This window comes from Seriola lalandi, unplaced genomic scaffold, assembly GCF_002814215.2.
Source record: "Seriola lalandi dorsalis isolate HSWRI2012SDOR001 ecotype SW California unplaced genomic scaffold, Sedor1 jcf7180002054690, whole genome shotgun sequence".
Taxonomy (NCBI): domain Eukaryota; kingdom Metazoa; phylum Chordata; class Actinopteri; order Carangiformes; family Carangidae; genus Seriola; species Seriola lalandi.
The window spans coordinates 842,761-869,737 of record NW_019525243.1 but is presented as its reverse complement, the minus strand read 5'-3'; the positions used below and the strand labels follow the sequence as shown (position 1 = coordinate 869,737).

The 26,977-nt window shown below is 40.5% G+C and overlaps 1 protein-coding gene across 2 annotated transcripts in view; it reads left to right on the top strand.

Moving 5' to 3' along the window:
• prkcab (protein kinase C, alpha, b) overlaps window positions 1–26,977 on the top strand; it is a 102,302-nt gene that overhangs the window by 59,123 nt on the left and 16,202 nt on the right. For both annotated transcript variants that reach the window (XM_023423316.2, XM_023423315.2), the window contains exons 4-8: window positions 8,640–8,751; window positions 11,276–11,404; window positions 21,177–21,333; window positions 21,566–21,700; window positions 23,044–23,137. In XM_023423316.2, coding sequence (XP_023279084.1) covers window positions 8,640–8,751; window positions 11,276–11,404; window positions 21,177–21,333; window positions 21,566–21,700; window positions 23,044–23,137 — 627 coding nt within the window. The remainder of the gene's footprint in view (window positions 1–8,639; window positions 8,752–11,275; window positions 11,405–21,176; window positions 21,334–21,565; window positions 21,701–23,043; window positions 23,138–26,977) is intronic.

The window sequence follows — 26,977 nt, the reverse complement described above, 5'->3', positions numbered from 1 at the left end:
TGAGCTCATTCATATCGTGTGTGTGTGTGTGTGTGTGTGTGCGTGTGTGCGCATGTGGCGGTGCATGTTTGCATGTATGTGAGTGGTGTGTTTGATATCCTAATGCCTTTTGATGTTTAATTCACTAACAAGACTAGAGAGGCGTACAATCAGAGGAGGCACACAACGAATGACAGATATATAAGACATGCATTTACTGCCAAGAGAAGAACAGGCAGGCCAGAGGCAGACCAACACAAACACAAACACACACACACACACACACACACGCACACTCACACCATCACTTCATATAACGTCAGTGCAGCTTCAATACAGTCTTAATGTACATGAAGCAACCTCAAAGCTAACACTCGTTTCATATGACTCCTTTGAGATCAGTGTTTAAAGCTCCCTGTTTGTGTTTGCTGCCTGATTTACAGGATATAAATCTGTCTTCTACATAAATGAGGTTACATTGGGATAGTCTGAAGCCGATGGCCCATTAACCACTGACAGGCTGCAGGTGGAGAGAGAGAGAGAGAGAGAGAGACAGACGTCAGCCGGCTAATTAAATCAGTGATGGATAGTCAATACAGGTGCCAGTTTCTCGCTATACAGCCATCGTGTGAAGATGCAGATTACCTAAAGACAACAAACAGCTGTGGCTGTCATTGTATGTCATCTCTGGTGTGTGAAAAGTCAGCTGGGAGCTGATAGAAGAGATGATGTATACTATGAGCAGGTTGTTGTACTGTTTTTAAAGCAGTAGTGGTTCCCAGCTTTCTGCTTTTATCTGCTTTTGCCCTTCTCTGTAGTCTCGTCCTTATTCCTCACACTCATCGTGTCTGCCACTATTTTCTGCTGTTGATATATCTCATGTCAGCTCCTTCCAACCTCTGTCCTCCCTCTTCCTTTCTCTTCCACTGAGTCACTGCTTCATGGTTGTTTTTATCAGTGTCAGTAGACAGATTAGTTCCCACGAGTGACATAATTGATCGCGTGAAGCCAATCTCCACCGGGGTGGCTGTCAGGGTCTGTATTTGAACAAGTGTGCACTTGAGTGTGCGTTTGTGTCTGTCTGAGCGAATGTGTGCGTGAGAGAGAGAGAGAGAGATTGTAGACGAGTTACGATTTGTCTGTTTGACATCAGTGGACTTGAGCTAATAATCTTTTGAGGACTACAAACAAAAAATTCTTTTTAAACATGGTAAAGCAGCACTTGGTTATAATTTTACACAGTTAGAATGAACCTCTGGAGCCTCTCTCTCTGTCTCTTCTGTTACTCTGTTACTCTTTGGGGCCGGGGGCTTGTTTCACCAGCATGCAAACAGGATCATGATCATTTCTGCTCATATATACATCATGCTTGTAATCCATACATTTGCATGCGAGAGCACTGCAGCGCTCATTCATTTGAGAAACATGACGCTGCCGCCATTCGCAATATCTGTGTGTAAGCAGTGCTAGTAAATTTGCTTTGTGAAACAACCCTGATATTTTCTTCACTTCTGACACATGAAATTCACTTGAATTAAATGCATTAAAGATTGACATAAAATGACTAGTTAATAGTTAATAGTTAAACAGCTTAAAAGCTGCAGGGATTAGGCAACTTAATTCATATGGTGATAAACATAAATTGTTTCAGTCATTTTCAAACAAAAATGCCAAATATTCTCTGATTTTAGCCTCTCAGATTGTGAGGATTTTTATGCATTTCTTTGTCATATATGATCGTAGATTAAATTTTTTCAGATTTTTAGACTGTTGTTTGGCTAATGCTGGACTCGAACATACTATAATAGGCATTTTTCACTCGTTTCCATAATTTTATAATCAAAATCTATTAGTAAAGAAGAAAATCAGCTACTCAAGAATCAAAATGATCATTGGTTGCAGCCGTACACAACTCAGCACAATATTCGAAATGTGCTGAAGAAGATCAAGGTGTTTTCTGAAACGCTCTCAGTCATCAGGGGTTAGTCACACAGTTTTAGGACGTTGTAGCTGAAATATCTCATATTGAAGTTCTTACACATTAGGAAAATATATACTGTTGCCCATAAAGTTGGAATAATTTTGTTTTCAGACACAATCCTCTGTTTATTCCTACTTAAATGCATCAGTAATCACTTTGGAAGGGATTGACTACTAAAGTTTGTGAAGATATACACTTTATCTGTCAAGAATAAATCACATTGTCACAATCATTTCATGGAAAGAGGTAAAAAATATTTAATTCCAACTTTATGAGCAACAGTGTACCTCTCTGTGTGTGTGTTTTTTTTCCTCCTATCAACATACATCACATTCACAGTGATGCCAGCAGGTTTGGCAGGTGAAGCTGTTCGTCCTCCCTTTGTGTAATTGTGTAAGTGACATGAGCTTGTCTCCGCATTGTGGACACGAGGCTGTTCGGTGAGGCCCACGGTCGCTGGCTGGCAGACTGTGCAAAGTGTCAACTCTTGGCCTGGAGATCTGGTGTTACTTTGATGCCACCCACCCGCACACCCACAGACACGCACACGCTGCCGAGTCTCGTCTCTGACGTCCATGTCCTGTTCTGTCCATGTGACTCTGTTTGTCTCTAGATGTGTTGCTGTCCATCTTTTCTTTATCTTTCTGTTCAGTTGCGACAGTCAGCGCTTAAGGACGTCTCTTTGTTTTTCACAATCTCTCTACTTTCTTTTTTTTTTTCTACTACATTATTTATTTCTCTATGCCAGTCAGTTGCTTGTAAACACCATAAAAATTCACTTTCTGTCTGTCCTGCTCTCACTGACAGATCCTCACACACATGCAGACTCACTCTTTTTAAACCGTCTTTGAGTGCAATATGCAGCGTGTGCCCTTCACCACTACAGGTCATACTGTTGCCTGTTCAGTCAAGGCTGCGGGCAGTGTGTGTTAACACTAGCTGTTTTGGGGCCAAACCACCAGGAGAGAATAACTGAGAATCCTCTCGGCTACATCCCTGCACGGTCTGCTCTGTTTCAGCCGAGCAGCTGAGTTTCAGCCTTGAGGAGAGCGAAGATGTCATCGTTTGTCTGGATTGCTCCGTGGTCTTTGTCTCTTGCCGTTGTCTTTCAAGCACATGCCTGCAGAAACTTGCACACTCGTCATTTTATCAAGCCACAGAGTGATTTACTCTCTTCTTGTTTTCCTCCTTCGCTGTTTGCTTTCTCTCTGCAAACTCTATCTATCACTGCATTTTCTCTAACCCATTATCACCATAGCAACTGTACAGTTGTTCACTTTGTTCCCCCAAGCCCCTCCGAGCACACACACACACACACACACACACACACACACACACACACACACACACAAACACACACACACACTCATGGTATGATTGTGGTCTTTTAATTTAATTGTAGTTTTCCAGTGTTTTTCTGTTTGCTGATGTTTTTGAAAGATTTAATTTTCCTCCAGTGATGTCTGGGGACCATTTTGCTATTACTCAGTGTGTGCTTTTGTAGTGCATAAATAGCTCCACTGACTGTTTGGTAAAACAATAAATAGAAAAACCCCTCATGGAGCTTCACTGCATCAAATCACTTTATTCATCCAGGATGTTTGTATGTTGATTCTGAATTCTTACAGTGAGGATTTGGGATGTCTAAATTCATAAATTCTGTTATAAAAGTCTTGTCCCGCTCTTCCGTCTGCAGCACTTCGACTGTGCTGACTTTTGAGATCAGACCCGACTGGAGGAGGTGGCAGGCTAAGGTCAAGTTTTTTCTCTGCTGAGCTTTGTCAAGCTGTTTAGAAGCTCAAACGTGTCTTTCTCAGACACCCACAGATATCTTTCCTACAACCATGTTTACAATGCTTCTCTTAAATTCTTGCTCATGGCTTTAAAGTTAAAATAAAACACATTACACAGCAGTTTCCAGTATGTACAGTATGTTGAATCATATGCCACTAATTCAACATTAAAATCCAAGATGACATTTGTTATGCTGTACAATTACATCAGATAGAAGACTCTTTTTGCTTTCAGTCAGAGGCAGCTGTGGCTCAGGTGTGGTGTGAAGCAGGTCAGCCATTAATTACGAGGTTGATGGTTCAATCGCCACGTTCAAAGTGTTGATGGCAGCTCCGCCTTGGCAAGTGTTTGAATTAGAGATGAATCATGGAGGGAAAAAGGAGACTGTCCTCCTGTAAAATAAGCCCTTAGGTCGTGTCTGCTTGCAGGTTATCACGATCCATAGTTAAACTTTATTCTTTGGTGACCTCTCGAAGCTGTAGTGATTATGATGAGCTGCAAAAATGAATTGATCGATCAAAAGAAAATTAATATGCCACTATTTTGTTAATCGATCAATAGTCGTTTTTTCAAGTACAAATACTCAGTACATCACAGACCAGTTTGCAAACTTGTCACACTTGGCAAGAGACAGCAAAAAATCTTGATATGCTGGTCTTTGTTCCGGTATGCTCAGAGGTGTTGTGTCACTCTTGTCTCCCACTCTGATCCACCACATGATATTATACTATCACGTCGGGTATATAAATTAAAGGGTACCCCATAGAATTTTCGACCAGTGAGGGGGTCCCTGTTTTGATTGTGTTTTGTGCACGAGTCATGCGATACTCAGTCCTGCTGCCAATTCTGCTGATCAGCAATTGGCAGCATAATACATAAAGAAGGATTGCAATGTGCCGTTACAGTCAGTGAAGAAGAAGATGAAGAAGACTGGAAGCTTGCAAACATGCTTTTTTCCAGCGGCCCTGGAGAGATGCGTTTTGTAGCTTAGGGACACTTCAGTGGGCGGGATGCCTCTCATCACAATCATATCAAATCAAACATGGATGAAGATCACAGACTGAAAAATGCCTTTGCTTATGAAACATCATAAGAGGAAATTACACTATACATTACACTTTGTAGCCATCAACCCAATTTGCGTGAAGCAGATATGAAAGGTCGCCTGTTAACCAATTAACCCCGGACATGAATCACATCTTCCTCTTCACTTTCCCCTTCTCTTTATATGGCGATAATATCCAATTAGTAATTAGATATTGTTACCTCCAGTGGCAGTGCGCAGTGTCAATGCTTGACTATAATTAGCAAGACCCGTGTTTGACTCATTGTCTCACTGCTCCCATCATCGACTTCTTCCTCTTCTTCTGCTTGATGTGGCTCTCGTTACGCTCCGAGGAGTTGTGCAGCGGTATCATCTCGCCTCACTGCAAACAACTTCCCTCCTGGTTTCGCCTCAGCAGCTCTGTCTGTTTGTGTCGACAGTTTGTCCGCCAGCATCTTTGCCCGGCGCTGCATGATGTCCAATATTTAAATGGCTGAGAGGATGTTTGATAGATAAAGACTGAAATGTTGACTAAGCTGATTGTAAATTCAATTTTTAGATGTGCCACACTCCACTTTTTGATATTAATAATAATAATGTATTTTGCAATAACTTACAATTTTTTACATGTATTTACCAAAGTTTCAGGTTCCATGCTTCTCATTACATATATATACAGCCTATCGTATATATAATAAACCGATCCCCTGAAACAAACCTGAAGAGAAAGCTCTGTGGTGTTTTTGTGTGCATGCATGTTTGCGTGTGCATCTGAGTGAACTGGCAAGACAAAAGCAAGGATGAGTTTCCTTCAGTCTTTTCTCAGCTGCCATTCGTTTCACCCATGGATGGATCACTGAGCACTTCCACCAGGCCCAGGGGTCCAAAGGGCCCATGGGCCATGGCCTCAGTGTGTAGAGATTTTTGTGAACGACTAGTTTCACTGTCAAAGTCCTCAGTGATTTAAAAAATATATTAAAAAGATAATTGGCGACAGTATCTGCCATTCAAATAATGTGTTTCTGAAGGACTTTCAAGGCCTTGTGCAACGAGGGGCCTCTGACTCTGCTGGAAGAAATGAAAAGCATCTACAAATGTGTGTTGACTCGATCAAACATTTTAATGTGGCAACGTGGGCCACAATGAAAGCTGCCAAGTGTTCTGCCTCTTCAAGCGTTTGCACATGTAATATTATGCATATTATTGTGTTTGATACATAATCAACACAAACAAGGGAAGGCGAGTCTTGAAATCGTTTAGCGTGAAGAGCCTTAAACATCATGTTGCTGCTGGTGTGAGCAAGAAGCTTACAGATTATGGTTCATAACCTACATTTGTGTTTTGCAGTGTGTTACTGTATGTGGAATACCAGCATTAATAATAACGTCCAATACAACAACCTTGCAGTAATTCCTGTCAGAAAGATTTTGTTTCACCTGTTTTAGAGGATGTGCTTTGGTGAGCTGTTGTTTTTATAAATCTCATTGAACTCTTGATGCTTTGAGAGCAAGGAGAGAGACAGATCATTCTGGGTCAAAGGAGGTGAGAGAGAGAGACAAAGGACTTCTCTGTGTGTGTCTGAGCAATTGTTCCGTTTTGGTTGTAACGTGCATCTGCACTTTTCCGGGTTTCTGCACCAATGCAAGGCTCTAAGATGGCCTAAAGGGTGGAATTAATGCATGCATCCAATCATGCACACACATTCACACACACATGCAGAAGCCGAGCGAGACGAGCAGATTATGGCTTCGTACACCCTGCCTCGTCCTTCCATGGGGTTGCACTGAGTTGGATACTGAGAATGACTGCGAGTGGAAACCCTTTCATTTTAATTTTACCCATGTTCCCAAAAGCATGGGGGGGGGGGTGCAGACAAAGAGACAATGGCATGGGGTAAAAGAGAGAAAACATATAAAGGAAGGAAGATGAGAGAGAGAGAGAGAAGAGAAAGCTTGCTATGAAAGTGAGAAACATCCGGGGCTTGCTGTCCAGAGAGTTGGAGGGGAGGAAGAGGGCTGATAGTGAGGAAGAGGGCTGATAAAGTCAAGGAAAGAGAAAGAAGTGGAGAGTGGGCAGATAATATCTCCTCTGTTGCTGTCTATGTCCCTGGAGGCTGTTGTTCACCGAGCAAGCCTCTTTTAAGATAAATTCCACAATGTTTCCACAATTTAAAAGTTGGGTAATGGGTTGAAGAAGGAGGGAGGACCCAGGAGAGAAGACTCAGTCAGGACACAAGGGGCATGACCACTACGCCATCTTTTTTTTATTCTCAAGAAAAGCCTCCAGGAAAAGCTAGAGGAAAGGCGCAAAAATAGGCAAGCTTACTAAAAGGAGAACATGCTAATTAGACTTTTCCGGGACCCTCACGCCACTTGACTGTTTCCCCTGCCAATCACACCTCCTCCTCCTCCCTCCTCTTTCATACACAGACTTTCCTTCCACATCTCTCTGTTGGCATCTCGTTCACACTCTCCTTCTTTCATCATGTTGCTTGCTTGATTTAGCGTTTGTGTTTGTGGAAAAAGGGCACTTTTCAATGATGTGGGCCCACTTACTCAGTCAGTGGCCTGTATAATTACACATGCAGCCATTCTGACACATTTCAGCATGATGGAGGCGACGCTGGTGGGGGTTTATCCACACTCATTTGCAGGGCTTTAATTACAGCAATGTTTGTTTTGTGGTGATTGTAGAAATTAGCTAACCTCGACTATAACAATACTGACTGGAAAATTTATGAATCGATTTCCAACAATTGAAACTTGGATGCCACAAATGCTCCAACCATACACGCAGACTTTTTATAAAATCTCACAGTTTCTACTGTCCGGCCTGTTTTCTTGGAAACTTATAAGAGCCTCAATCCCTCAATTGCTCATTAGCTCAATTTTTACTCAGCCTCAGTGCCAGATGTTCTGGCCAAGATAAACAGTTGCTCAGTTTCGCTCGCCCTTGGCACTACAGGATCACTGTAAGGTGTGTATTTGTGCCTTAACAACATTTGAAGACTGAAACAGGGAGGATGCTGGGAAGGCTTCCAGGATGACAAGATTGAGAGAACTGACACCAAGCATGACAACACTTGAACCTTACACATTCCCACACACTGATAAGGACCTGACATATCCTTTCCATCTGAATCGTTCTTTCTTTCTTTCTTTCTTTCTTTCTTTCTTTCTTTCTTTCTTTAAAAAAAAAGTATGATTTGCAAATCATGCAGCTGAAACTCAGCTACAGTACATGGATCTCATTTTAGTATCTTAATGAGGAAAAAAGTCCAATTTGGAAGCTCTTTGAAATCATTTATTCCTTGAATCATTGAGAGAGATATTAAGCAGTAGAGTGACAAACAGATGTTGTAACAAAGGTCTATTTCTGGTTCCTTTAACAGAAATGTTTCAAAGACTCTTATACCAATTTATTTAAAAAAAATTTTGTACAGTAACAGTTGAACCAAAAGAGGTTTCTGTTTACCCCAAATTATACCTTTTGAATCTCTATCCTGAGGGCTTTGTGACCTCAAGAACTAAGTCTTTACTTAATTGTTGCCTGTTAGAAACAACTCAAATGTGAAGCCTTCTCATGAAGTGTGTAGTGGGGAAAAAAGAGAAGACTTGTCTTGCTTTTAAAAAAAAAAAAAAAAGGCTATTCTACAGAATACATGCATGATAAGTTTGAGAATATGTTGCACACTTAGTTTTCACTAGAACATATACAACACATGATATACTCATCCCACAAAGGGTATGAAGCTGTCCTGTTATTATTGTCTGTTTTAATTGCATTTAAATTACAAAAATATATTCAGTGTTTTTCTTCTTGTTTGTCTTCATTGCTCAGGACCCCAGAAGCAAGCACAAGTTCAAGATCCACTCGTACGGCAGTCCCACCTTCTGCGACCATTGCGGTTCGCTGCTGTACGGGCTCATCCACCAAGGGATGAAATGTGACAGTGAGTACACACCCAATCCGTGTGCATATGCATGCGTGCGTGTGTGTGTGTGTGCGTGTGCGTGTGCGTGTGTGCGTGTGTGCGTGTGTGTGTGTGTGTGTGTGTGTGTGTGTGTGTGTGTGTGTGTGTGCAGTGTGCACCTGTGTCAAATATGCTGCGCTGGTCTCTGTCCTATACCCGGCCCTAATGAGAACAGATGGGAATAGACTGGTACTGTACTACACTCAGCCACATCTGAGGCACAGGCAGAATTCACTGTCCCGACCCGCTGAGTCCTCTCTTTGCTCCCATTCTTTCCACCCACACTGCTCTATCAACTCTTCCCCTTCTGTCTCTGCATGTATGACCCCATCCTGCACTGCGTTTTCCACATTTTGATTCTCTTTTTCCTCCCACCCTTTCCTCTTTCTTCTCTCTTTGCTACACCCATTATTTTCCTTTTACTCCCACTCATCCTCCTCTTTCCCTTTCTTCTCTACGTCATCTTTTTTTTACTTCCCTTTACATTTTTCCCTCATGTCTCTCCTCCGTTTTGTCCCTCACTGTACCTCCTCTGTCCTCTCTCCCCATCCTCTCCATCCATCACCCTCCCTCCCTCTCTCCTCCTCTTACTCTGTCTATCCATCTGTGGGTCTCTGGTGGCGGCCTCATCACAGATGGTAATGGGAGCACACCAGAACAAATTGATGCGGGGAGGCCATCGCTATTACGAGCTGCTTCCCCATCTCTGTCTTTCCTTGTCTCCTCCCAGCATGTCAGCCTGACAAGCCTGCCGTGTGTGTGTGTGTGTGTGTGTGTGTGTGTGTGTGTGTGGGTTGGTGGGTGGGGGGGCAGGAGAGATGGATGGTTGGATGGGAGAGGACAGAAAATACAGAGGGGAGGAAGGGGAGAGAAGGTTTGAGAGAAAGTTAGAGGGCAGTAAGGGACAGAGGGGGAAACGATGGGGAAGAGGAGAACAAATGTTCGCTCTTCCCTCTGGTCCCTCATCTGTTTGGCTTTGCTGAAGTGTGTGTGTGTGTGTGTGTGTGTGTGTGTGTGTGTGTGTATGTATGTGTGTGTGTGTGTGTGTGTGTGTGTGTATGTGTGTGTTTGTAAAAGAAAGAAAGAGTTGCAAGCAAAATAAATCAAAGAAATTGAAATTAAGGCTAACTAGTCTTTTTATCATTCCAGTAATGTTAGGGGGTGATGTTTACCAAAATGAAGACTACATTTCCCATGAACCCTTTTTGCTGAGGAAAACATAGAAATGACTCTAACATTATCATTTCACTGCACCCTCTAACACCCATGCTGTGTGGCTTCACATGTGCTGAAAGAACAACCCTTTGCTTTCTCTTTGTACCATAATTCAGTTCATCTTCCACAATATCCAGCCCAGTGGGACGAGGTGGAGGCTGCTAGTCCTCTGGATGGTGATCTAATGTGCTTACAGTGATTATAGCATCTCTAAGTTAATGTGGTGATTACTTATTCATGTTTAAGTGCTAGACAGCACCTTTGAGAAAAGAAGTGGATTTTCTAATTGAAGCTTTTACCCACCTAAAATAGACATTCCTGTACTGAATCAGAATATTTTCTCAAACAAATCTTTTGCCACATTAGGTCTCTATCCCAGCATGCATCTGTTGTGGGGTCAAAAACGAGAACATCACTGAGCCCAGAAAGCTCATTTGCATTCATCCTGAGGGGAACATGAGTGTCTGCACCAGATTTCAGGGCAGTCCATCCAGTAGTTGTTTAGACTCTATTCACTCAAAACCACAAATGTGAACTCTATGGAGGAGCTAAAGGAAAAGTCAGAACATCACCAGAGTCAGAGGGTTTTATGTAGGTGACTGTCTGTACAAAAGTTCATGGCAATCAGTTCTAAAGTTGTTGAGATGGATCAGTCTGGAAAGAAGTGATGAACCGTTACGACTGTTGTTGCCGTCGGTGGAGCCCTGCCGCCACCGTGGCTAAAAATGAAAACTACAGTCATCCCAGGAATAGCTTTTACTTTGTTATAATATTGGATATAAAATGGAAAAGTTCCAAAAAGATTCTATTCCAGATTTATACAGATGCAAGCAGAGGGGTAATGTAGCAGTTCCACTTCACGTCCTCTCTTCTTTAATGTTATAAACTAGTCTTGCTTAAATTTCTGCTTTCATATATTTAATTCGTCTCTTATTAGTCCTTTTGTTAAATATAAGCACAGCTCCATGCTTTATTTTGTTTTTCACTCACTCTGTGTCTGTTGTCACTGAGAACTGTCAGTTCAAGTTTCCTCACACCACACACCACACCACACCATCTCTTTCTGTACATTTTCTTCAGAAGCAGAGAATTTTCTGCGTAAAAGTGCGTGAACCTTAGTAAATCATACCATATGTATCCTTAACCTGTCGTTCCTTCATATGCATGATTCCCTCATATGCGTTTGGAATAAAGAAAGAGCTACTTCACTGTGAACTTGAGGCGTAACTGACTCCAGGCTAAAATCAACACTCTCTATGTCCCCACTCTGTTTTCTGTCTCTTTCTAGCCTGCGACATGAACGTACACAAGCAGTGTGTTGTCAACGTGCCAAGCCTATGTGGGACAGACCACACAGAGCGTCGGGGTCGTCTCTTCCTCAAGATCGAGGTCAGCGGGGACAGGCTACACGTCACAGGTTGGTTTGAAACTTAATCAGTTTGCATCGCTGTGCCTGCATTTTGCACTCGAGAGTGCTCAGCTGTAGAGTGACGTGAACAAGTGGTTCCCTGATGAGTTGTTAATTTTCAGAGCTTTGAAAGAGATCTCTGGGTTTATTCAGCTTTGTAATTTTGGGCTCCTATGAATGGCTTAGACTTGTGTTAATGAACTATTCAGAAAAAGATTTGTTTATTCTGCCTGTAGCCAAACACTTGCCACATGTGGTCGCTCACTGTTTCACTCAGGAACTATGAACATGGTTATTTTTCTAGGCGGGAGGGGCATATTTCTGTGTCAGTACAGGGTTTGGGTTGAGGGTGAGCTAATTTTAATTACTTTATTTATTGCTGGGTTATCTGCCCTGTGCAATGTAACATATTTTATAGGCTCATCAAAAGTTTTGTATGTAAAATCTTAATCTGAAAAGTAACAGGTAAAAAGTGCAACGTTTGCCATTAATAGTGTAGTGGAGTACAAGTAAATCAAAACTGTATGTAAGTGCAGCACTTCAACGCTGTAAACAGTTCTCTCTGAAGTTCCACGCAGGCAAGTAAAAAAGAAGTGGCTGGCAACACAATGCGTCATGGAGGTATAACACACTGACTGCAGCTGTGTTAGAGTTGCAGGTCATGTGACTTCCACTGGCCCATGAAGGCTTTTGCTCATACACAGTCATTACAAAATGAACAGCCGTAAAACAATGACGGAGTGTTTCTGTGCGTCACAAACAATGAAAAGACTCACCGTGTCATCAAAGTTTTATCCATTAGGTCCAATAAAAATCAAACTGTCTCCAAGAGCCAAATCAGTATATTATTTTTGTGCCATTCGTGTGTGTGTGTGTGTGTGTGTGTGTGTGTGTGTGTGTGTGTGCGCACTATGGGCCGAAATGCATGGAAGACTGAGGAAGCCTTAAAAAGGTTTTCAGAGTATGAACCCTGGAAACAGCTTCTGGAGGTAATGGGATGATATCTGGTTCTCTTACTTACTTAATACATGTACATAATTGAGCAACCCTGTCTCCTAGGAAATACATCTCTATACAGCTAATACAACATAATCGCTGGCTATAGAGTCGCCACAAGGTTGTTGGGGCGAGTCGTGGCTGTATAAAGCACATGAGACAGATGGTTCACATCTAGAGTCCTGTCTGTGGTTAGGTTTAGCCAACAAAAGCCCTCTGTTAAGTTAAGGTTAGGGAAAGACTGAAGTTTTCATTAAATGTAAATACGTGTGTGAAGTCACTCTGAACTTTTTCTTTATTAAACCAAGTTCTTTCTCTTACCTTAACCAGGTGTTGTGAGTATCTAAACATAAACATCAAAAAAGGGTTAATAATGCTGTAGATACTTCAAGTGGATATTATTCTACAAGATTAGAAAAGGAACGTATGTAAATTAACAACACATCCTCATTATGTTATTAGAAATACAAAAACAGTAGTGATTCAGTCATAATTTAATTGTCCTACGCAACATATTTGCTGTTGAAGTTCAGTTGTTGTATACATAATTTCTAGGAGACAGAGTTGAATTAAGCATTGTAATGTGGGAGAAAATGGGAGAACAATTAAAAAAAGACTTCGAAAAGAAAGGCAAATCTGGAGATGTTCTAGTATCCTAATTGTAAAGTCGCATACAATACGACCACAACGTCCATGGTTTTTGTCCGTAATAGCAGAAACTCTGAGATGGTTGGCTGCTGTGCTTTTACCTGCATCAATGGAAAATCAAGCAAAACTTTACGATATATTTCTGTGTCAGCATAAAAATGAAGTCATGCCTGCCTTCATGACCTGTGTGTGTGTGTGTGTGTGTGTGTGTTTGTGTGTGTGTGTGTGTGTGTGTGTGTGTGTGTGTGTGCGCGTGTGTGTGCCCGTGTGTGTGCCCATGTGTGTATTTTCAACACCTCCAAATTATCCTGTCAGTCAAGAGCAGCACCTGGAGTAGAGAACTCTCTAGTGTTAAAACCCCTTTGGCAGGGAGAGAAATGACTGCTGGGTCACTTCCACAACCGCTCTCTCTCTGTCACACACACACACACACACACACACACACACACACACATGCAGGAGCAGGGCGAGACAGTGCTGGTCAGGAAATATGATTGCTGAGGCCAATAAAGTGTTTCCTACTCAGTGGGGATCAACCAGGAATAACCTGCAGCTACAGCAGGAGAGGCAGATGTGATTGACTTGGAAATATATTGCTTCCATAAAAATGTGTATGTATTTGTTTTCAGTCTTCTTGATGGAAGTGAGGTGTATTCACAGTAGACCTAAGTCATTTGTTTGCTCTGCTTGGATTGCTTTCCAGTTTATTATCTTTCGGTCTGCTGTACGTAACATCAAGCTCTTTGCTTTGTTTTGCTGCTGCACAAGGCCTGAACTTCTGCGAAACACCGACAGTTACATGTTGTGTTTAATGTCCTCGTTTGCGTCTGTCTATGAATTTGATTGCGGTGTGTGTGATGGTGGCAACCACCGTCATGAGGTGATGATGACAGTGGTGAAAGTGTTGGTCTCGACGACATGGTTACCTCAGTCGGACAGAGCTGAAACCGAAATGGCTCATATTCATAGAGAGAGTGGGAGAGACGGCTGTTGTCATGTTAAATTGATGTGCACCCCCCATCCCCCACCCCCGTGTTGTCCTTGATTTGATGCGTACACACACCAGAACACCCACCAGTGTTCCAGTGTTTATTGAAAGTGTTGCTGCCGCTTCACACTGTGTCAGCTTCAAGGAACGTACGACAGTATGCTCTGCAGCACCTGTTGCTGGCATATGTGATGCCTGATATCTAAGAAAAAATACAAACTCCGGACTTCTGTGTCTGTTTTTCTCTTCATCACACAGCTGTGTATCAGAGCTGCAACAGGTGATTATATATTTTCCTTCTGTCTGTTGATAACTTTTCATCGTGATTTCCCACAGCTCAGGGTGACATTTTTAATTTGCTCATTTGGTCAGACCAACAGTCTTGAAGTCATGCAATTTAAAATTTTGATGATTGAATGATTTTGAGCATATTAGGTTATTACAGATTTTTTTTTTCAAAAATACAAATTTATAACACAGTTCCAAGGATTAAGATAAAATCAAAAAGGGTAGATAAGAAAAAGAAAAAATGTAAATGATGGAACCATTGAGACAAAGCATGGACTGTGACTGGCAGAGAAAAGAAGACAGGGATCAATACTGAGAACAATACATGGGGGAGAGAAGGCAGAGGAAGTGTATGTTCTGCTGTGGTTTGTTTTGGGATTTTATTTTATTTTATTTTTTCCCTCCTCTTTAATGGCAGTGGTCTGAACAGTGAAGCTTCAGCTTGTTCTCCAGCTCCCCTCTGGCTCCCACAGACAAGTGGCGGGCCTTTGTGGTTCACCGCACCGATGTGAACTTGATTAAATCTTTCCAGCCAAGAAAACAGACACATCTCCCAGGCTCTCTCTCTCTCTCTCTCTCTCTCTCTCTCTCTCTCTCTTTCTCTCTTCCCCTCTCTCTCTCTCTCTCTTTGTCTCTCCCTGTACTCTCCCCCTCCTATTTTCCCTCCTCTTTCTAACTCTACTCCCCATCCCTTCTTCCAATATTGACATTTCCTGTTATCTTATCTTACCTGTCTCTTCGAAATCTCGGTGTGTCTTCCCCTTTCTCGTCATCCATTTTCTCAACATACCTGCTGAGCTCCTCTCTTCTCTCGTGTTCTTTTTTTCTTCCTTTATTTTCTTCCTCAATAAGAAATCAACATCTGTCCTTTTTTCTTTCATCCTCTCTTTTTCAACCAGCTGAAATCATTGCTCAGTTGAGTGACTCGTCCTCTCTTTCCCTTCTGGCTCTATAATGTCTCATTCCCTCCTTCTTCTGCAGCCTCTGTCTCTTTTGCTCTTACTCTGCCTTGTTTGGATTGTTTATCTTGCTCTTTCTTTTCCTCCCTTTTACCCCATGCTTTCTTTCTTTTTTCCCTCTGATTACCTCCTCCATCCTTGTCTCACTCCTCTCCCTGATCACCGTCTCTTCTAGCAAAAGTGACATAAATAACCCATGGGCATGAGCAGACGTTTATTGTGGAGTTTTAAGGAATGGCAAACATGCAAATGTCCCTCCATGACCTGTCCACATACACAGACACACACACACACACACACACACACACACACACACGCACACACACACACACACACACACACAAGCACACACACAGGGCAAATGAGGACCGGGCCAAAGTGAGCACACAGTGGTGAGATTTCCTACTGCTGACATGCTCGCCTCAGGTTTAAAGCACGGTTGAACAAGAACGCATTTTTTTTTTCCCTCCACTGACACAACTCATAGCGCTGTCAGGCCTGTGGTACAAACAAATCCCTAATATCTGATATTAGGCTTTTTATACTAAGGGGCATGTAGCAATATAATGATAAGACCTATGTGTCCGTATCGAATTGGACTATGTGTTTGTCTGTGGGTGTATCTGAAAGAAAATGTGATCACAAATAATGAATATATTTAGTCTTTTTCTATAATATACATCAGTAACACCTCATATTCTTCCTTTAGCATTCATATTCAATATATGAACATGTAAATGTCAATCTTTATAACACACTGTAACACCATCATGTAGTTGTAAGTAGAATATTTTTCATGTTTTATATGAATATTATATATTCATTATTTAGATGTATTATATTATTAATGAAATGATATGGGGATGAAAGCCCTGGGAGAAATCTACTGAGGTGACCTTAACTGTGACTTCTGAGGTCAGCAGCCTCTGTGTGCCGTATGGGCCAATATTGGGAATACTCACGCCAATTTTCAGACATTGGAGCATACATGGTGATATTACCCCCACGTTGGCCTGGCACATCCACATCTCCTGCCATTGGCCAGATTGAAACCAGCCTCATCTACAAAGCCAAGGGTGTGATGGATTTCACCTCCAGCTCCGTTCATTCTCTATAATACAATAAACATATATCAAATAAATATCAAATTTAGTTGACTGTATAATCATACAGTTATAGCAAAGTAAAAATGTTCTGTGTTCCTCTTCACAACTTCAGTATAGATTGAATAGGTAAAGGCCATAATGAAGGAAAAGCCAGAACAACATACCAGGTGTAGTGCACACCTGTACGTACTGTTACAGCAGCTCCTTCCCTCTATCACAGTTTCTCTCATATGGTGCCTTTTGGAGTTGTTTCATGGTCATCTGATGTCTTTTCAACAATGTCTATTCTAGAGATGCTTACAGAGTTTGATTTCTTGAAAGGCTCCATTGTCCAGTAAGGTTGCACTCTGGCTCTCTCAGTGTAATACCACTAATACGACCAGCGTGTTTCAGATCTCTTGCTCTTGTGTAGGTGTAGAAACTGCTCTTCTGCCCCCGGCACAAGGTCTAGTCCTACACAATGTAATTAACAAATCATTAATATTACTGTATATGTACTGTAATGCACCTTACAGCATGAGTTTCAGATATGTGTTGACTTTTACTTTTATTGACTTTACATAATTGTAATGTTTTTTTTTTTTTACTTTTACTTTCATACTGCAACATGAATAATTCCAGTATTGACTGAGTTTATACTTGTTTTCCCTGTGGAAAGTTTAGATAATTGAAGACACTGTGACACAGTTTACATTAAGCTGTACTCTGCAACCAACCTCTGTCACTGTAAGGCCATGGTTGTGGCCTGTATTTCATCTGGGACACCTCTATGTCTTTGTACTCTTCTGCCTCCTCCTCTTACGACACCACCATGGAGCCTTACTCCTCTTCCTCTAGAAAGTAGTTGCCCAGGTTCCTTATTTACCTGGCCAGGTTCCCCAGTGTTCAGAAATTGTAGTGATTCAATTGTGGTCAAGCTCTATAATGTTTACCAAAATCCATATTCGTGAATGAAACCTGTCAGCTAATTTGACAGGTTTGTTTGTGCGATTCGTTTAATGTAAAATTTGAGAAATTCGCGGTTCGTTATCAAAGTTCAAGTTTCACCTGACAGTCAATTTACAAATTTAGCCAATGATGTGAAAAATCCATATTACTGTAATGATTTTCATTACACTATTGTATATGTGATGACTAAACACAATGACAGAATTTATGCTTCATTCTGCTTCAAGTCTTTCAATAATTCACTGAAACCCTTTCACGCCGTAAAAAAAAACAGCCTGTGCTCAATGAATTTTGTTTTAGTGGCGTGTGGAAGGGGTGTCACAAAAACCCAAAGCACCGTCATGTCTCACTGAGGAGTGTCATTTCTTTCCGTAGCCCGGCCTCTGTTGAATTTCATAATTACACTTTTTTTTTTTAAATGACCCACAACCAGAATAGAAACCTTAGGTTAATTTTGGTTCTCCCGCTCCCTTCATTGTGTATGTGACGTCTGCATTCAGATCTTTGACACCGCACAGCAGGGATCCATCCAGCTCCCGTTTGGCCGTGCAGCTTTCCCCCCAGATTATCAGGCATTCATTGGTTGCACATGGCATTGTTATGCAATAACACATTTGAATTTCAAAGCCTTTTCAGGAGATTACACTGTCGGCCCACCACAGCCCCCGCCCCGGTATCCAAATGATATGTCATTTTTAGCTGTGGCATACTTTTATTAAGCAGGCGTTCAGTTCATATACAGAAGATGAAGGTGGCATGGATATTTTTGTGTGTGCTTCATGTTTCCCGGTTATTTAATAATCATAGGTAATTATTAACAGAATATTTGTTGTAGACAGGAGTTTAAGTTCAGACTCGCTATTGGAGAGAAGCTGTTTAAAATTGATGCTGTGTTCACATTTTCTGGAAGCACTAAGTACAGAGAATAATGCTTAGTGCTTTAGAGAAATTATCTGAGATAAAAGACAATAAATAATCATTATGCAGAAGAAAGAACTTGAACTTTGTCATTCATTGTCTCTAAACTGCAGAAGATCCAGGTGTCAGCTAATCACCATTGCACTTTATTGTTGTGTTTTTGTTCATACTTGTGGAAAAAGCAGGGAAAACATTTCACATCATACCCTGGATGTTTGCAAGACAGAAGCAGAGTGGATGCACAGTGGTAGCTTGGCCTCTTCATATGTGCATAACGTAAACAACAGCCTCTAATCGAGTCAACAGAAACATACTGTGCATCTGCATTTTCTGTCTCTATCACGTTGGTTTTACAGCAAACAAGTGATAAAAACAAAACACACACAAGCAGGAAAAAACACACTAATTTTATTGGTAACTACCTCATAAGGAGCGAAGAGAGGGGAGGATACAGAAGGCAAGCAGTTCTTGTTGTATCTAAGCAACAGACAGCAGAGATAGTCCTTGATCGCTGATAATGGTGATGTTTCATTGTGTGCGTGTGTGTGTTTGTATGTATGTGTATGTATGTTACACACACTTCAGTGGCATACATCACCTATCCATTGTCGTCTGTTTCCGTACATGTGTTTATCTGCATGCATAGGTGTGTGTGTGTGTGTGTGTGTGTGTGTGTGTGTGTGTGTGTGTGTGTGTGTGTATGTGTGCGTATGTGTGCGTATGTGGGCTTGTGGGCGAGCGTGAGACAGAAAGAGAGAGACAAAAAGACAGGAGGAGGGATTAGCTGAGGGATCAGCAGCTGATTTGTATTGGTAAGAAGTGAACTATGAGGTTAAAATCAACACATTCATGAACAAGGTAAAAGCTTCTGACACTGGCATCTTTTTTGTCAGATATGCAAATCTAAATGAGAGACCTACATTGCCCTCTACTGCATGAATCTGGAAGATCATGAAAAAAAAATCTGACGTGTGAAAAGTTAGAATATTTCTGTGATATTAAGCGATTCACCTGATAGTCCTTTTATGATTGTAATAAACACTGTCATATTGTTTTCCATCTTTAGTTTCTTGATTAATGCTATTATTAAACTCACTTGAATTAAATTGAAATCATAATACCGATATTTTTTATTTGTTTCACCATTCACTTTTCTTCTTATTGTTGCTTCTTTCTGCACACAGTGATAACGAGGAAGATTTGAGGCTTATTTTTCTCCCTTCAGAACATTTGTTTGTTTTGTTCAAGGAACACAGACAAAACACAAAGATGCTGAAAATAGTTCAGTTCCAGTACAGGCAACCAACGATTGTTAAATAATTGATGTAATCTGACTAATATTAGCTTCTCAATACATTGATTAATCATTTGTCTGTAAAATATCAAGAGGAGTTAAAAAAGATCCCCAAGCCCATGTTGACACATTGAAATTGCTTTATGTACTGTATCTGACCAACAACCCCCAAATATTCAGTTTAGTATCATAGGAGACTCAGAAAACCAGCACAAAGTGGATTTTGGGCATATTTTGCTTTAAAATAAACTTCAATCATCAATATAGTTGCTGTTTGATTTTGACTATTGACTCTGTTTCATTATTTTTTTTTTTATTTGCTTATGCTGAGTTTGAACTAAACTGCCTTACAAACTTTACTGTCACAGGCAGCGATGAAAACAACTAAATGTCAAAATAAATCTGATTAAATCTCACAAAGACAGAGACGGAGCTAAATGAGCAGCAGTGACTCCGTATGACATTTCTCTGATGTTTGTGCAGGCTTTGTATTCAGCCCTGGAATATTTATGCTTCAGATCTAAAATACATTACCGCTGTTTTAATGAAGAATCTCAGCAAACGTGTCCTTGTGTGAAAGTTCACACTGACTCTCTGAAACAGTTCTGCAGCTTTTCCCTCCTGCACCGTGTCTGATTACATTTAAATATGCAGAGTGGGGAGGCTGGAGCTGCTAAACACAGTTTTAGAGGATCCGTGTGATCCTGTTTCTGCATTCCGTCTGTTATAGTTTTGTTGTTTGTTAGGATCTTTCTTTCTTTCTTTCTTTCTTTCTTTCTTTCTTTCTTTCTTTCTTTTTTTCTGTGACAGTGAGGAATCCATAGGTCATTATGTATTGTTTAATTCATGCTGTATGTGACTGTCCTGTAGCAGCCATTTGTTTGTGTTAACATGATGTTGCTAAGTGGGGCAGTGGTAGAGTCGGCCTATTGGCCACTTACAGTAGATGCTGTCGCCATGGTGAAGGTGGCATGCTCACTCCACCTCGTCCCCCTACTCCTGTTGCTATGTTACTTTTTTTTTTCATAACTGTCAGTTATGACAGGGAAATGTCACGCCTCCCTCACATTATCTGCTCACCTACTGCCTCACCACGAGAGTGTATACTACAAGAGATCTCTTCACTCCCTTCACAGATTATCACCTGTGTTATTTACTTGATTTACAACTGACTGTGTGAGACTCTTTTAGGCGAGTTATTCTTTTTAGGTTTTTCTTGTTTTTGTTGATTTTACATGTGCCTGCGCCCTAACACCCAACAGTGTTACAATCCTGTTAGTGTCGTTTCACACTGTCAACTTCAAGTGAATTTTGACAGTATGTTTTGCTTCACAGCACCTGTTATCAGCATATGTGCTGCCTGATTTGTTGAGCCATTAGCTGAGTAACTGAGGACAAAAATATGTCTGTCTGTCTGTCTGTCTGTCTGTCTGTCTGTCTGGTCCAGAGAGGTAACTTTGGTGAGACTGAAGCTCAGAGCATTTCTGTTTGCTGTCTGGCCTTGGAGTGACTTACTGTGACTCAACACTCTCTTTTTAACCCCTGAGTCAGTGTGGAGTTATGGAGCCTCTGAATCTGTCTGAGGACTCAAACACACATATTTTGACATTTTCTGTGTCTTCTTCCCTTCCTCTAGTGGGTGAAGCCAGGAACTTGATTCCTATGGATCCAAATGGTTTATCAGACCCATATGTTAAACTCAAGCTTATCCCAGACCCAAAGAATGAGACCAAACAGAAGACCAGGACCATCCGTTCATCTCTCAACCCCTGCTGGAATGAGTCCTTCACCTTGTGAGTCAAGTCAAGTCTGTGTGTTTGTGTCTACTGTTGTGCCTGTGTGTATGTTTTATTTTTATAGATTTACTATAGTAAAACAGTATAAGATAAATGAGGAAAACGTTTAATTCGTGTAGTCACTGTCATCACGTTTTTACTTTTACCCCCTTTCTGTGTGTGTGTGTGTGTGTGTGTGTGTGTGTGTGTCTGTGTGTCTGTGTGTCTGTGTGTGTCTGTGTGTGCTCAGTAAGCTGAAAGCATCAGATAAGGACCGCCGTCTGTCCATTGAGGTGTGGGACTGGGACCGGACCACCAGGAATGACTTCATGGGCTCCATGTCGTTTGGAGTGTCTGAGCTCATCAAAGCTACCAACTGTGGATGGTCAGTTGACTCTCTGAGTCCTATTCATGTCCATTCATTCCACTGCTGGGCAGTTTTTTTTATTCATGAATGAGGAACTTTCTTTTAATAATGTGGCACTATATAAAGTGAGTTGATCTCAGCCCTGCTCCTACTGTAATGGTTATATAACCTTTATTTAATCAGGTCAAGTTGAGATTGAGATCTCTTTTTTTTTAAAGGAGACTTGAGTGCAAGCAAAAAATAATACAGGATACTGACAAGTAGCAGGGTCAACTAAAAGAACCTAATACAAAGCAGATAATAAAATGAAATAATGATAAATAAAAAAAATAACTACTGTGGATAACATTGTTGTAAATTGTTCCACAGTTGTTGTGAGAGCAGTGAAATTAAAAGCAGTCATTCCAAGTTCAGATCAGACCTGGGGAACATGCAGTGGAAGCACTTCTTATCATATTATAAATACAGCTCAGTAAAGGTGTCTGTGCATTTATGTAAAGGTGTGAAGGTCAGATTCTTTCAGCAGCAGGTTCTTCAAACTTGCACATTACTTTAACAATAAGGAATGGACTTGCAGTGAGTAAATGATGGTTTTTAAGAGGATATCAATGTGATTCCTCTGCTTTATTTTGAATACAAGGAGAGAGACCATTTTCTTTCACATAATTTCTCAAAGCAGTCTGCCAACTTGTTAACTCGACACTACACTAACGCCACTGATTGTGACCATCTCCACTTTGAAACAGCAGTGCATCACACAACTGTAAAGTCTGGTGGCTGAAGCCAGCTCCGTTCACTCTGACAAACAGCACCTGCCGGCGTCATTTCCTCATCACTCTGTCTCTGTGTCCCTGCTTTGTCTCATCCTGACAAACACACACTCATAGAGATGTTACAGTCACTCTTCCATGAACCATGTTAGCATTCCTGCCGCAGTCTAGCCTAAACCAAGCCTGATCGACTGCTGCTGCGTGTACAGTTGGAAGCTCCAGGAAATACCTGTGTGTAAAAACGCCTGGCACGGGTAGCTCGGAAAACACTACAGTCTATGTGTGTGTTGATCTGCGTATTGTACTGTATACTCCAGGTCATTAGACAAGTGGCCAGAGGATGTGTACATTAGAGAGGAAGTAGAGTCAAGTTGGCACTGCTGACAGAGAGCAGGCCTGCAAACACTCAGAGAAGGGGAATCAGTCGCTACTTATGATTGAAGTGGTGCAGAAAAACAAAGATTTGTGGCTGCGTGGGTGGACAGAGGAAGAAATGCATGGAACGATGGATTAATAGTAAATTGGAAATACATTTATTACTTCTCTATGGTGAAAGTAAATTGTAAACATTGACCATTTTGTCTCTTACAGGTACAAGTTGCTCAACCAGGAGGAGGGAGAGTACTACAACGTTCCCATCCCCGAGGTGGATGACGTCAACCTGGAGCTCCGACAGAAGTTTGAGGTGAGGAACAGTGTCAATTGAGTCACATTATGAATTTGTAACATTGAATAAATACAAAAGTAGATTTTCTTTTTCACACATGCACACACATCTATTGTGCACACTCACATTAACAAAATGGGTTCCTCTTGCCTGTAACCATGGTAACCCCGTCCTGTTCCCGCTTGTGCTTTTCACCCTATGCGCCATAGAGGGAGATCACTTTCTTCTGGCATTACAGTGAATGCTCTTGATTTTTAAGCAGGATTTCATGTGTGGCACAAGTGCTCACAGTAAAGTGAAAAGTGGCAAAAAGTTAAACATGGGGAGCACCAATAAAAATTGAACAAATTGGAAACATTTCTGACCCCAAAAGTAGCTTTTCATAATCTTTTACACATTTTTTAACAGTGTACTTGTAAATGTAAATTTTCAGAATATAACACCGTTCCAATCCTTGGTTCTCCCCAAACATTTCCAAAGCTCTTGCTGACAGAGATGCAGCCTGGAAGTTAGCCAAAACCACCAATCATCTGACATACTGGCAAAATTTCAGGCACCAACAAAATAACTGTCTCAGCCTTATTAGAAAAGCCAAATCTAACTTCTGCTTATCCTTACTAACAAATATCTCTCGAAATGCATCTGAGTTTTGGAAAAAAAAAAACTCAGATAATAATTAGTTATCTTTGTCTTTTCTAATTATCAAAAATAATTAAATCCTTGAAAAATAATTCCACTAATATTTGCTTTGAAAATCGAATCATCACAATCAAATCAAATGTGTGAGGCTTTCAATCATCATTTCATTTCATGTGGCAACATGTTTAACAAACAGTACACTATTACAAGCTTAAGTGCTGGTTTTCTATCTGCAGGTTCTTCACCAAATATTTCCCGATCTGGCAATACATTTTCTTTTAGATCTGTGAGCCATGGTTAGGTTTATCATAGCAGCTTAAATAATTACCGTCCAATCTCAAAATTATCCTGTTTAGCAGGAATCCTGGAGCCAGTCAGGATTTATACCATGTCATAGCACAATAACAGCTGCATTATGCATACTTAACAATATCATTGAAGCCCAGGACAATCATCAACATTGTGCTGCACTTTTCATTGACCTGTCTAAAGCATTTAATTCAGTCGATCATGATATTCTACTGGATAGATTATGCTCAATTGGTGTAGGTGAATAGTTCATTAATGTTTTCATGACTATCTCTCAGATGGAACTCAGACAGTAGTCTCCAACAGTTCCAAGTCAAGTCCCCTTAGTGTTAGTACAGGTGTTCCACAAGGGTCCATTCTTGGTTCTCTTTTATTCAACATATACAGTAACAATATCACCTCTGGTCACCTTCGTGGTCATGAAATTGAAACAATTCAATGTTATAAATATTTACTATAATTGGATACCAGACTCAATTTTAAGATCTATGTGGAACACCTATCAAGCAAGCTGAAGGTAAAAATTAGATTTTTGTACAGAAACAAATGATGTTTATCTTCTACTAGTCGAAAGACCATTGTAAATTCTACAGTTCTGTCTGATTGTGATTATAGTGATATTGTTTATATGTATGCTTCTCCCACCCGCCTCTTGACTCCATGTATCACAGCGCACTGCGCTTCATCACAGTTGATACTTTTCTCATTCACCATTGCATCCTATATGAAAATGTGGGATGGTCCTCCTTAACAAATAGTAAGGAGCAGCATTGTATGTTTATAAGACTCTACTGCAAAAAATGACTGGTTACCTCTGGTGTCTGGTTACATGTAAATGCAGTACTTACAATGTCAGGTCACAGGACATTTTAACTTTAGCTGTACCTCTTGTTCACACTGAACTTGGAAAAACAGGTTTCAAATACTATGCTCCAAAAAATATAAAGTTACATTCTGTTATTTCAGTGGAACATTTTAAAATGTATGTATTTACATCACAATTGCACATGCTTTTCTTAATGAAAATGTATAATGTATGTCTGTGAATTTATTGGTGTGTCTGTCTATGCATAAACTGTATGTGTTTATTTTTGTACACAGGACTCTCTTGAAAAACAGATCCCAGTCTCAATGAGACTACCTGTTTAAATAAAGGATTAACTAATAATAATAATGATAATAATAATACAGGCAGCACAAACAACAAAAGAAGCAAGACCCAGAGAGCCATATGTAAGAAGTGCAGTTACAGTCGCACGTAAGAATTCATAACACTCATACTTAACACTCACCTGTTACTGTAGGAAGTGCAGACATGAGTGCACAGTTATTTGAAAGTCTAAATGAAGATAAACATTAAAGTCTATTGTTTAAATAATCATTTAAATCTGTGGTTTTCATTACAGAGTCACAAGTAGATGACGATGACCTGCCATTATAAATTCTGCATTACTGTTTAGAGTTGGGACATAACTCAGCTAACACATTTGAGAAGTCACACAGAAGGAGAAATAATGTCGGTGACTGTCTAAATGAAGCCCAGCAGGGGGTTTTATGGATGTCAAAAGAACAGCTTTAAGGCTCTTACTGTAATTCCTTGGCCTCATTGGAGTCCAGTGTAAGCTATTTCCAGCACAGCACGTGTCTGCAATTGCTACATTGACAATGTGAGCTGGCAGAGTTTCCTCTTTTTCTTATTATTATTAACACATACATTGAAAAAGTCTAAATCATCAGTGAAGTTATTTTACTAACTGGGGTTGTCAGTGTAGTCAAAGCCTATTAATGCTTATTCCTCTGTGCCATAGAGCTCCATTGTTGTCAAAAAGCTATTAAAAACACCTACATGAGCCACAGTGTAGCACCGGCTGACCTGTTTCTAAAGGTTTTGAGAGACAGACCCATGCGCTGTTTGTTGACAATAAAAAGTTAAAATAAAAATAGTACCAGTCTAATTTTTTTACAGAACAATATGATAAATATCTGATTAAGTTGTCTAACCCAATCCCCATTTTATGACACTAAACAAGCATCAATAAATACTTATGTGTTATAGAGCCCTATTCTAATACCAAATCTTTTTTTTTCTTTTTAATTTTCGTGTTTTGTGCTATTTTTCATCAATATTATTCTTGATTTCTTCCCAGTAATGAATCTAGGACCAGTGTCAGTATTTAGGTAGGTTTAATCCAAGTTACTTGATTTATATTTCAGTTTTTCCTACGCTTTCCTTGCTGGCAATTATTCCAGTTGATCTGAAAAATTCATAGATAAGGAATGCAGCTGTACTTGCATCTCGATTTGAATAGCTTATGATGTACTACCAATAATGTGCAAAAATAATTCAACTTTTACTAAAATAAAAGCAAACATGATGTTTATTGTGATGGAGAACATCTTCAGTAAGTTTTGAATCACACTGTTGTCTATTTGTAGGAAAATGAATGAAAACAAAAACACTGGTATGGGCCTTTAATCAAGTCAAAGGAAACATTTATTGCAACTAATGCTCACTCTCTAGTGGCCGGTCTGTTAACTACAGGTTTCTGTCTACTTCAACACAGTTAGAGCGTCTACAATTCAAACAAAACTCACAACATCTTCACTTACATACTAATAACACACAAGTAGAAAGTATTTGCTATATTAACCAGTGTGATGCAAACGAGTGCAAAAAGATGTATAGGATTTAAGTAAACAAAATGGAACAGAGGGCAGTTTTATTAAAGTCCAGCTCTGTGTGTGGATACAGGTGTTTTAATACTTAGTGTAAATGTCATTTGCTCACAGCAGTCCTCAAGACACTGAGTCTTGTTGTTTTTAATTTTCTGCTTCTCGTCATACTGTACAACGTTGACCTTGACTTTCCTCCGAGGCTTCCATCTTCACACAACTGTGTGGTTGCCGTGG